This window comes from Dermacentor silvarum, chromosome 8 (assembly GCF_013339745.2).
Source record: "Dermacentor silvarum isolate Dsil-2018 chromosome 8, BIME_Dsil_1.4, whole genome shotgun sequence".
NCBI classification, from domain to species: Eukaryota; Metazoa; Arthropoda; class Arachnida; order Ixodida; family Ixodidae; genus Dermacentor; species Dermacentor silvarum.
This window is the reverse complement of record NC_051161.1, coordinates 44,876,660-44,889,549: the sequence shown is the minus strand read 5'-3', so window position 1 is coordinate 44,889,549 and position 12,890 is coordinate 44,876,660. Positions and strand designations below refer to the sequence as shown.

Sequence of the window (12,890 nt, the reverse complement as noted above, 5' to 3'; positions counted from 1 at the left end):
TGAGCAGCTCAGTTTTGGATCAATTCGATAACAGCTACCATCACAAAACAATGTTTCAGCAACCCAACCTCAGCACTCAGGATACCCGGGTACATGTGCTGGTAGCTCCGACACAGCCCACAAACCCAGGCAACATTCAAAAGCGTACCAATGAGACATCACCACTGGAACCAGAGGAAGAGGAGGAGGGCGTAGACGTTGGTGACGATGTGGTGCCCAGCAGCAGTTCGAACAATCCAGGCTGGGTGCGTGTGCACACTGCCAGCAGCTGCAGGAGGGCCACCTTGAGACGCACGTCCTCAGTGTCCTTGCTCAACCGTAACAGCAGCTGGTCGCGGAAGCTCTCCGCATCACGTCCTAGGCATGCCAGCAGGGACATCGGGTACAGCTGCAAATGTTATATAGGAAGAGGAACGTTGCTCTCTATGCATGAAATACAGTCGCACATCGCTATAATGAAATCACATCCAACATGAAAGTACCTTCATTATATCCAATATTCATTATAAGCAAACATTCTTTACGTGCCTGATGTCTGGCAATAAACATTTTAGATTTGCTTTGCAATATGTGAAAATTTGTTATATCGACCCTCGATCGCACAGACATGCCTTCACATTTGCCGCTGCTTGTCAGTGTATGGCACTGTTTGATGGTTTAATGAGTGAAAAATCTTGTGATTCTGTGGTCGAGTTCTAAACCAAATTCTCAAACCTTTGATTCTGGGTCTGGTGCAACAACATTGAAATTTTTCATGAGAGCAACCTAGCAAAACTGTCAGCATAAAGCAAAGCTCCAGGAACAATTTCGTTGTAAATGTTTAGTCGTTACTGGTGCCTTCTGTTCAAGCGTTTTTACTCCATCCAATCCACTATTGCCGCGAAGCCACAACTAAGGGCAAAATTTGCATATCACCAACACCGGCCCAAATACGCACTAGAATTTAACGAATTTGCGGTTGGTCTCATAGGCACTAAAGGATTTGTTTGATTGGTGTGTCTTAGAATCCGAAAAAGACATCTGGGTGATAAAAATCACGGACATGTTTTTTATAGCCCAGGTGTATTTTTAATCAAATTAATTTTCATTGTCTGGTTCTTTGACATGCACCCAAATTTAGGTACACAAGCATTTACGCATTCCAGCCCGCCAGCGCAATGCGATTGCCACAGCCGGGAATCAAACCCACGACCTTGTGTTCGGTAGTGGATTGCCATAGCCACTACTGAGGTGGCTTGCGCAAAGATACCGGTACCTGTCTGGAAGTAACACCCACCTTGGCAATGCGCTTCAGCAGCTGCACAGCGAGGGTGCAGAGACGCGGATCAAAGCGCAGGTACAGAAAGCGTGCCACGGAGACGGTCAGGGACGGTGCACCACCAGCAGTCTGGCTGGGCGACACCAGCAAGCGCTGCTCCAGAGGGGAGCCTGCACCGGCGCCCAGTAGCAGCAGGCGGTTCAGGACCGAGAAGCACAGCCGCACAGAGTTGAGCAAGTCTTTTGAGTGGCGACTGCATTGGGCACCAAAACAAGGTTGCAAAAATGGTTACTCACTGGTCCTCCCGCTACACTGGAGAGAGGGTAATGTGGTAGCATTAAGGCATCCTATGATTCAATGATTATCCGTTGACATTGCATTATGAGAACCATCTCCGAGTGTGGTACAGAATAACAGGAGTGGTAGCAGTTGCACCCGTGCAACTGCTACCACTCCTGTTGTCATTTGTCTGTCTAAATCACACCATTTTTCTGCTCCTCTTTCAAAGCTCTTTTGCTCTCAACATGCCGAGGGCATGCTAGTTGCCTACATTGCCAAAGGCCAAGTTTTGATGCAATTGGATTAAAATCCTTGCATGGACTCATATTATCAGGATCAGAACAACCATGCTTTTGATGACACTGCCTCCAGAATCGACCTGCTTTATTTTGCATCTAAAACGAGAATGAAGGACAGTGACTGTATTTTGCAGAGATTACAGATGAAAGTTGTTGCATTCAACAGCCACCTAGTTTTAGTGGAAACTCCATTTGAGCGAACAGCTCGAGAAATGCAGACGCAACTAGGCAGTGCTACAGGATTGCTATAGTACACCGTTCGTCACTTGCCAGTGAAACCACTAGTGAGCAACAGACGTCGATGACAATTCATCCTGCTTCAGTGCGCTTAGTTTGTAAATGTCTCTGTCAATGGCAGACTCTTAGTTTCCACTCCGCCTTGCTCTACTGCCAACAGCTCGTTTACAACTGCACCATGATCACTTTTGTACCCATTGCACAAGCAAAATAGTAATGAGGATCGGAAATCCATACATCGCAGCTGAAACACTGCCATGCACTAACACTTATGGGAATTTTGTCATATCAGTAAGCCACCAACTACAGCATGTGCTTCTGACTTTTCAATGTGTATACAATTTACAAAAATAGGAAAAATATAGAGCCATCATCACCACATAAAAGTATGACCACCTCCTAAGCCAGCTGTTTCCATTGGAAGGCTTGCTTAATTGCAACCCACCAGAAGGACCAATAATGTACAAAATACACACACTCAGCCAGCTGGCATTTCAGTAGCTAGTTGATCGAGGCACTTCTTAGTGATGTGCGATGCTTTCTGTATTTCCAGAACTGTGCAATTAAGCAATTAACAGTGAGCAATCATGCTGTGCCACCACCAAACAACTGCTTGTTGCCAGCGGGTAGTCACATGCAATATTGGTCAAATGGGGTTCATTCTTTAGCCTTGATATATTACTGTCAAGGCTATCACGTGCTCAACACAGCAACTTCAATGGACATGCTTATTGGCGAGTGCATTATGATACAACCGAAGGTTTTCAATTATACCAATGCTAAGTGACACTAAACCTTACTGAAAAGGTAAACTGCTGGCAGAAATGCAAAAAGTTTCACGATATGACATTACAGCAAAAATATACAAGATCTTGGGGGTTCTCAGTGCACTGTCGCAAACATTTTTAAAGAGACGACTCGCCCTCACCTTCCTTCAAATTCAACAGCCCGCGCAACAAATTCCTCGGCAGAGACGATAAGCCGAAGCAAAGCTGAACATGACTCGCCGTGAAGCAGGCCATACACACAGAGTTCTGTACTCCTGCAATAGAAACACACGTGAAGGTATAAGAAGCCCAACCAAGCAAAGAAAACACGTACAAGCAAAACAATAAAGAAACAGCGCAAATTTTTTTTGAAGGCTACATAAGTCACCAGAGGGTCTGAATAAGCATATGTTGAAAAAGGCAACATTGCTAAGCTGCCAAATTCCATCGCCGATTGAGTGATTTGAATGATTCGTGGGGTTTAATGTCCCAAAGACACACTGGGGCTATGAGAGACACTATAATAGCGGGCTCTAGATTAATTTTTACTACCTGGGGGTATTTGACATGCCTTTATACCTAAGTACACGAGCGTTTTTGCATTTTGCCCCCACTGAAATGTGGCTGCCACAGCTTGAAATCAAACCCACGACCTCACGTTTAGCAGCAGAACGCTTTAGCCAATGAGGTGGATCAAAGCATAACGTTAAGGTAAAGTAGTGATGCAGCAAAAGCATAGGTGAGGAAAACATCTTTTTTTTAAAACATTTAAACACATAGTTCAACGCACAAATGGTTAAACTACAAAACAGTAGCTATAGAAACATTTAATGGAAGCAATGGTTCGTGGAATCACCTGAAACCACCCACACACTTAAGCCCATAATAGGAGTTGCTAAAAATCATCAAGGCCCTCGCAGATAACATATATTTGCGCCTATAAATTGGCCATGCATAAACATGCGCACCCAATTAGTATAACTTTGTTTAGAACAAAAATAAAACATTACAGTGTCATTTGCTGCTGTGTGAAGAGTGTGAGTGGCTTCGCGCTAGTGTACGAGGCAACATCTAGTGGTGGTTGGTGGGTTTAAACATTGTGTCCAGGAGCATGCCCACAAGCGGCGATGTTGATAATCGTCTTTGTTTTGCTGGGTGTGAGCATTGCTAGAGGGTGCTGTCTCATTATGTCACAGGGCAACTGGTATCAAGCATGTGGGCTGATAATGTGCGCAATTCCTCACGCCACTGGTACAGCCACTCAACCGAGTGCATATCCAACAAGGGCACTTATCGATGTCCCCGCTTCTGAAAAGCAATCTGCGCAATTCTGCATGTCTATTTGGCTGCGCATGCTGCACAGCAGTGTACATCAACGTTAGACTAAATCATTACAAAAACAATGTGGCACAGTTGTCAGTACAAGGTAAAGCTCCAAGAACAATCTTGTTTTGTACGTTCAGTCACCTGATCACCGCTCTCCCTACAGTGCTCCGTTGAAATGCAATGCAGCTTCACTGTAATGCGGAGAGTCTTCATAGACAAATTTTTACTTCAGGCACGACTGTACGGCAGATGGTGTGGTATTGCGCGCTGTTCAGGTCGTGCTTCCGTGCTTCGAAACTTAGCATTCGCCCTCCTTTTACAGCGATTGGGTTTAAAATGTTCGTTGTAACAGTACAGTGTTTTAGAAGATGTTCATTATACCTGGATGCAGTTTTGCTAGGCAGGGTTTGAAAATTGTAAATGCCATGAAATGCAGTTGTTATAACCAATGTATTGTTATATCGAATCGTTATAAGCGGGTTCGACTGTATTACCCCTTTGTAATTAAATTCTAGAATTTCTAGTAGAGACTGTACGTGTGAAAGTGAGCAGGTGTCCGAATCATCATGCAGCACTTACCCTACAGTGTCTGCCTTTAACTTAGCAGAGACGGTAACCAGTCGGTGGAAAATATTTAGGCAGCGATGGCCGATGACGTCCTTGTCGTGTGCTCTGTTGTACCTCCACTTGTGAAACGAGGGAAAGATGTCCTGCAGCACCACAGCCAAGCATGCCAAGAAATCTTCGTCTACAGTCTCCACAAATGTCTGAAACCAAAGGAGGTCATTCAACGTCGCACTTTCTTTGCCACAGGAAGCACAGAGCCACTGTTCGCAAGACACCCACTTGAACTACAGTCTAACTACAGATACCTGCTCGAACTACAGGCAGGGGTTCCACAAGGCAATTGCGCAAATTTATATCTACCCAAGTGAGCTTATCTGTGAGGTGTGTTTCATGTATGAGCACTATGTTTCTTCTTTGGCAGATCTGTCAAAATCCGTACCTGCCCCTGGAAAGTGCAATGCTCCTTGCTAGATTGCAGCGAAAGTGATCGCAGCAGAAGGTGAGGTTTATTCCAGAACTCCAGGTTGAATCCGTTTCTCGACGGCAGAGCAAAAAGAGTAATCTGATGTCGAACAGTCAATGGAAGACGCGAAACCACTCCAAACTGACTAATGGGAAAACAAATTCTTTGCTGCGCAGACCAGCGATGGTGCAGTTCAACTTTCATAGAGACGGTTTTCCACAGAAAGATGCAACCCTTTGTGAAACACAGTTGTTGCCCCTTTTGTTGACAAGCACATGCATAAAGGTATGCACACTCTCCTTGTCCTTCAGACACTCTCTCATGCAACACTTTTTTCAACAGGCTTGTAGTTGTTTTACTAATACCACTTTCCGTGGGAAAAAAAAAAAGAGAGAAAAATAATGCCACAGCAGGCAACTGTACCTCAGCAACAGCAGCAAGCAGCTTCAGAAAGGCGAGGCAGACAGGATGGTCCCCGATAACCCTTTCTTGGGAGGCCATGGCTTGACTCAAAACATTGCCTGTGACCATATAGCCCCTGTGAATCAACAAATGAGTCTATCATGAGATAGGCGCATGGGCAATTAGATTTGTCCTCAGCAAGCCGCAGTGCTCTTAGCCAGTGGACTCATGGCAGCACCCTGCGGCGGTTGCGGTGTAGCCCACAGTGGCGACCAATAACAGCCGTGTATGGGAATGCGCTTTATTGCGAAATAAAGCGCACAGAAAAAGAAGTGAGGATCATGGCTTCTGTTGTAAAGAGAGCGTTTGAGAGAAAGGCGATTTCGTGCTCCCCTTGTGAGATCCATGCAACCGCGTATGACAGCAAAACTTGGCTGAGATGTTCACAGCAGCGTATGCTACCCGCGGACTATGTTATTTCCCCAAGCCAGAGGGATGGTCCAGGGCCCCTTTAAAACACAAAAATATCCCTGAAAACCTTGTGTGGCAAAGAGCAATATTTTATTTACTATTATGAACCGCCCATTTCACTCCTTGGAACTTTGTGGAAAAGCCATTGTAGAGCAAATAAAGGAGACATAGTTACACGACACCAGATACCAAGGGCACTACTAGTGTCCGGTCTTACGTTTGTATCTGTTTCATATGGACTACAATGGCTTCACAAAGCATCAATCATTAGGCCAAGAACAAGTTATTTCATGGAAAAGATTGTTAGGGCTTTAGTGTTCCTCCACAAGGGCACGTTTGTGTCAGGTTCACTAGATGCCATCTAGTGTAAATAGAATTTTAAAGGACCCCCTCACCAGGCCCCATAACCTATTTTGATTATACGATCCAATTTTGATTATACGATGGAAGTTATTACGTGCCCTTTATGGATCGTTCTACCACAAGAACTTTTCAAATTGGTTCATCAATAGCAGAGATAGAAATAATTAAAGTGTCGCAAACCCATGATTTCAGGAGGCAAGCTTCACTGCCAACATAAACACTCTCTCCGCTTGCCCACTCTAGCCTCCACAAGCAAAATTCCTTCCCTGCATTCTCCCATACCGGAGCCAGAGGATCATGTCACATATACGTCACGGGCCCAGCCTTTTTTTTTCCCTTTTTACATTTATGTAATGCGAAGCGTTACATAGATGTCAACTGCAGTTTAGTCTGCCAAATATTTAAGTGACTTCAGATTGTATGTTTCCCTGGTTAGTACAGTTTTTGTATGAAATGAAACGTATGAACGAAGTTTTACTGTGCTTTGCAGACACAATCGTCAGTGCGCATTGTACAGATTGTGTTTGTCTATTTAACCCCTTAACCCTTTCGGGTGAGTGTAGCTCGTCCACTCGAGATATCTCCTTTTGAGCGTTTTGAATGAGACATGCTTGTTTGTGGGCTAGTTTGTGTGTTGCTTCGTAGATGGCAACACTGGGTAGGTAATTTCTTTTTTTTTTTTCAATCTCTGTTTCACATTCCTTTGGGGGGCAGCTCGTGTTTCAAAAATGTGGGCAGCTTGTACTAGTGGTGCAAGGCTGGAGTAAACAGCAGAGCTGGTGATCGACCTAGCTTCATCCAGGATTTACTAGGCTTGGCTAAGTTTTGCTAGGAAATGCTAAGAGCTGCTAGGCACGGTATTCCGAATCGGCTCGTCGCCGACGTGCAGATTCTCACTTGGCCGCGCGACACTATTCAAGATGAGCGGCTATTCAAGTGTGCACGGCACGCAGAGGAGGCGAAGCACATGCTGCTCCGTGAGGTGGTTGTAGGGCAACACAGGTGACGTCATTGCTCAGCGAGGTTTTTTTCGCGTCACACGAACTGACAGTCGGCTTAAACAGCTCCGCTGCTAAAAATGACATCCGATGGAGGCGACGCATGAGTTGCTGCTGCGTCATCGCGCAAAAGAAGACTTTCGCTGTCCAGTTCTTAGGCCGATAATGATTCAGACACCGAAGTGTACTTCGTTTCTTGAAGTGAAAGCAATAGTGATGACTACAAAATTAGCCCTTCATCAAATGAAGAAGGCTGCTCAGAATACACTATTGTGACTGCGCCACATTGGCGGCGCATCGACATGAATGACATCCCCACGAAGCCTGCTCGATTTACGTTTTTGGGCGTCCCCGGTAAGGCGTTTAATATAACATCACCTGATACTTGACAAACTTTTTGAACTGAAATTTTTCAGAAAATTATATAAATTGACAAAATAATAAAACGGTTAATGGGTTAAAATGGCCAAACATGGTGAACGGCCCATTAATTAAATTGCACATAATAGTCCAACTACTGCCATGTATATGCTGTGAAAAAGAAAAAAAGACCCTTTGACAACTTTTTTTGTCACAAGCCATTCAGTAAGAGGTGAAATAGCAATTACAAGGTGAGCTTGTCATCTGCAAAAATGTGGCAAAAAAAAAATTTAAATTATGGGGTTTTACGTGCCAAAACCACAGTATGATTATGAGCCACGCCGTAGTGTGGGACTCTGGAATAATTTAGACCACCTGGGGTTCTTTAACGTACGCCTAAATCTAAGTACACGGGAGTTTTATGCATTTCGCCCCCATCAAAATGCGGCCGCCGTCAAAATGTGGCAAGTAGTCATGAAGAGCTGAGGTTGTCAAGCACCCTTAGCCCTTTAAAACCAAGACATGAAAATAATTAAAGGAAATGTTTATTTATTCTCAAAATGTGCAGAATGCATTGAGAATAAGGATATCAACGAAGAGAAATGTTTTGCAGAAAGTTCTTTAGCAATATGTTTGTTGCCTGTGGGCAACATCAGGCAGAACACTGAAAGCAAGCTTCACCACAAGCCACATATGGCTTTGTATCTAACTTGCACTGAGAGTTCTCGTCGGATGTTAAACAGAGGTGTACATTGCATTTCCTCTACATCAACTGTGTGACACTACCGCAGCTGGAGATTTTGCGTCGGTGTTTCTCCTCTGACCATACTTTCACAAGGAAATGACACCTGTCCTTATTCAGTGTTGGCTGGGGACACTCAGCCATAAACTCTGTACTCAAAAGCGAAACTTGGCAAGTAAAATTTTTTCGGGTTTGTTGCCTGTAGACAACAGTCGTCCATAGAGGGTCAAGTGGATACGGTTATACTTGTAAGATCCCTTACAATGTATTTCCTGCACACTTTGACGCATGAGCAATTGTTAAGCCAAAATGAGGGACAAAAGATGCACATACTTAACGAGTTGTTCCACAGACTTGGGCTGCGTGCTCAGTGCAGGAAGCAGACCCGTAGCGACCAGCCGCTTCCAGGATTTTTTGGGACTCTTATCGGCCAAGATGGCCACCACCTCAAGGCACTCACCTAGCACTTCGATTGGAGGGCTCATCAGGGGAGTGCTCAGCAGTATTAGCCTGAAAGAAAGAAAGCGAACGTGCTTTTAAAGGGGCATTACAGAGAAACAATGATTAATCTAAACTCCAGACCGATAAACAATGCTTTTAAAACTATATCTTCAAAGGTTCACTACAATAAAAAAAGTAAAAATGCCTAACTTTAATTTTTTTTTTTTTCATTTAGCACCGAAACCTTAGCACCAGTACATCAGTGTGACGTCAGAAATTTAACAGTACATTTTTTCCCGCATAATTGGGTCGATGTGGTGCAGTAAACATTTTCTCCAAGTTTGCTTTCAGTCTTTGGCACATCTACAATACAACGTAGTCTATCTTTACCGATAAACACTCAACTGGACTCGTGCAGACATCGTCAAAATCCACAATGTCACGGCGATCTGGCGTCAGAACTTCTAAAGGTGGCGGTGCCACACATTTTTCGTTTTTGCCTCCATTCTGGCTCATCAAGCTTCCTCTCACAGTAAGAACAACCTTGTTGTATTGTAGAAAGTAGGAGTGTGCGAATACTGAATATATTTCTTTTTTTATTTAAATGTAGGAACAATAGTACATTTCAAGTCTTCTGTAGCATTTAAGAAAATTTATCATGAAGTTTAATGTAGGAAGCAGAGGTGTGAGAATACCGAATAGTAGAACAGTAGAAACAACAGCAGATGTCAAATGAAGTTTATTACAGGAAAACAAACAATATATATATATATATATATATATATATATATACATATATTAAGAATAACTATCACATAGTCTCAACCCCCAAGCCCACACAAAGAAGCGCTATCAAAAGAATGCTGAAGTTAAACATACAAAGATTCCAAGGTGCCGTGTGCTTCAGATGGGGGAAAAAAAGCAGTCAGCCAAAAAAAAAAAAGAAACTGGGAAAGGAACTGAACAATTAGCAATAGAAATTAAAAAAAACAGCCACACCTTTGAGGGAGTTGAGAACACGTGGTACTTATTCTTAATATACACAATAGAAGTCCGTTAATTCGACCCTGGTTAATTCAATTTTTCGAATAATTTGATCACAACAAAAAGTCCCGGTTGGCTCCCATGCATTTCCATGGGTCCAAACGTTCGCTATCTTGATCCAAACGTTCGCTACTTTGACCCTTACGGTAACCCCAATAACGACCCCTTTAGTGGCAGCGTCTGTCTCGGTGGAGCGTAGGGAACAGTGAATGTGTTGCACAAACATCATCTCCCATCGAAAACGCCTATTTTCGGCCCACCCTAGGAAGATTTCAAAACAATAACGGTAGCTCACAATGTGTGATTACGGTATTTACCCAATTCTTATGTGCGCCTTTTTTTCTTCAAGGAAATTCGGTCGAAAATAGCCTGCGTAGTGCAATCGGACTACGAAACCAAAACCGCCTTTGTGGTGTTTGTACGCTTTACCGCATAAGACAACTGAATTGCGGCGAAGCTCACTTTAGGAAACTGGTCACCATTATAAAAAATAGGGTGCGCGTTAGATTTCTACAATTGGAGCTTTAGTGTCATTTCTACATTAGTTTTTTACTTTGGACACATAGAAAGTGGGAGCGCGCTTGATTAGGAGGCGTGTTACATGCAAGCAAATACTGTTATTTGAATCGGCAGTGCGGTTTTGCTTTTTTTTCACCTTGTTTTTCATCTTTAGTTTCCTTTTGGCATTTGCATCTTGTTTAATTGGACTCGCCGGATAATTCAATTAATTTCGTCAATCTATCAGGGTCGATTTAACAGAAATCGACTGTATTGTTTGTTTTCCTGCAGTAAACTTCATTTGACAGTCAGCAAACCGTGTGGTCTCCCCCCCTTTTCTTAGTTCTTGTTTTCAGTTGTGCTGCTTCAGCCATGAATATATACCAACTTGCCTAATACTCAGTTTATCTGATGGAAATCTTGCTTGCAGCTTGAACTTCACAGCAATGTTGAAAGCACTGACGTGAAGGGACACTGCGCTCTAACAGAGTAGAGCTGGACGTGCGAGACACATTACAGTTTGGTTCGTGACATTAAGTTGGATAGCTTCTAAACAGACTTTAATGTTGTATGTGGCTTATTTCTGCATGCTTTATAGGCATATTTTTTTTCCTACCCTTTTCTGAGGGTTATAAGCTATGTTGAAGTGGTTAAACATGCGACAATGCAGTATTTTTTTACCGTTGCTTTATAATGCAGTGGCTTGGCCAATAAACACTTAAAGTTAGTTTAATCCAATTATAGCAGCTTCCCTGTCATTAAAAGCCGAAAAAATGTCAAGTGTGAGAATCGCCACTGGAATAGACAAGAACGAACCTGTGCAGGGCAGCAAAGAGCTCATCGATATTGTAGACCAGCAAATCTTGTAGTGATGAGTCAGTCTCCAAAAGGCTGCGGATCAGGCGAGCAATGTGTAGCAACCGCTGAAGCCAGCCTTTGTCTGAGTCACCTGTTTTAAAGCCCAAAAAGGTACCCTTTCTGTATTATTGTTGGCGAATAGAACGCAAAGAGAAAGCGTAAATTAGACCATCTCTTACAGGCAATAAACTTGACAGCATGATTTAATGTCACTACATATCCAGTAGGTAAGGGTGGCGTTGGCCTAAAACAAAGTGCACAATCTGAAGTCAAGCTGAGACTAAACAAAGTGGTGAAAGCAAAGATGAGGGGCTGTGCCTTTGTCATCTTATTTGTTGTCATCTTGTTTGTCCAGAATAGTACTTTTATCTTGAGCATCAAATGAACTACCCATGATAGTACATTTAAAATCCAGTGAGACCCTATTTGTATGAAATTAGTTATAAAAAAGAATGGACACAATGAACTAACCATAATTTCACTTGAAATTTTCATAGAAACCCATGCATTTAAAATTTTCTCTTTAATGAGGCAAACATTTCATTTGAATAGATATGGCGACCTTTTCTTAGTTCACCATGAAGGCTTACTGACACTTTTGTGCCTATAAGGTCAAAATCTGGTGATCTATGACACTGCATTAGAGGAAGCAGTCATCTCACTGATGAAAATGCGGCAGAAAACAGTCTTGTGCGATCCTTCGCAGGTGCAGAGCATGTTTTTGCATCGGCTTAGCTAGAAGTTTATATAAATATACCTGCTCCCTTTTGGTAATTGCCTCATAATAAAGTAATGAATATAACGAATTAAACTTATATAACGAAGTAAATTCAGCTTCCCCTTCAACTTTGTTTGGTGAGATTTGAAAATGTACTGTAGTAAATTTTCAAAACGATCACCTCTTTGCAAATAGAACCAAATGAGTGCTCTTAACAATGTATCCTAGTCAGTATAGTTTATTAGTGTGTCTTGTTAAAATTATCTGCTTTAGCAATGAGGTACAGCTAAGGATTGATATAACAAACCGCAATACATAAACAAGACTCTCGATATAACTAAGGTAGTACTTAACTTTTTATAACTTCTTGTCCATAGAACACCATGTGAATCGAACCTCAACATAAAAAATTTCACTGCCGCCGTGAAGGAATACCAAGGCAATAAATGGAAACTGCCGCGGGCGAAGGTGGTCAAATGGTTGAATCGCACGCAACTGTTTGCAAACGCACCTCTGTAACAGTGCACTGCGTGACAGAGAGCAGCTGCTGAAGCATCTTTGCCTGCAGCGGTGAATTCAGCTGGTCACAGCTTCCGAAATCTTGCAGCGCGTGCTGCCCAATTTCAGATGTCATAATTGGCAAGTGGCATAATTGGGTGCAGTGTGGGCGCAGCGTATCGCTAATCCTGTATTGCCGATGCATTCTATGCCACATATAGTTATTCTGAGCATGCAATGTGTTAGCACTCAATATGGAGTTTGTGTAGCCAGGTGAGCGCGTGTCTCCTTGCTCTAGCGC

General features: G+C 43.0%; 1 protein-coding gene across 2 annotated transcripts in view; it reads right to left on the bottom strand.

Annotated features, from left to right (window-relative positions):
• Nucleotides 1-12,890, bottom strand: part of LOC119461125 (nucleoporin NUP188-like) — a 76,105-nt gene that overhangs the window by 36,525 nt on the left and 26,690 nt on the right. For both annotated transcript variants that reach the window (XM_049671756.1, XM_037722327.2), the window contains 7 exons: nucleotides 11,332-11,464; nucleotides 8,866-9,042; nucleotides 5,620-5,734; nucleotides 4,746-4,933; nucleotides 3,002-3,115; nucleotides 1,277-1,511; nucleotides 149-388 (listed from right to left, as the gene is read on the bottom strand). In XM_049671756.1, coding sequence (XP_049527713.1) covers nucleotides 149-388; nucleotides 1,277-1,511; nucleotides 3,002-3,115; nucleotides 4,746-4,933; nucleotides 5,620-5,734; nucleotides 8,866-9,042; nucleotides 11,332-11,464 — 1,202 coding nt within the window. The remainder of the gene's footprint in view (nucleotides 1-148; nucleotides 389-1,276; nucleotides 1,512-3,001; nucleotides 3,116-4,745; nucleotides 4,934-5,619; nucleotides 5,735-8,865; nucleotides 9,043-11,331; nucleotides 11,465-12,890) is intronic.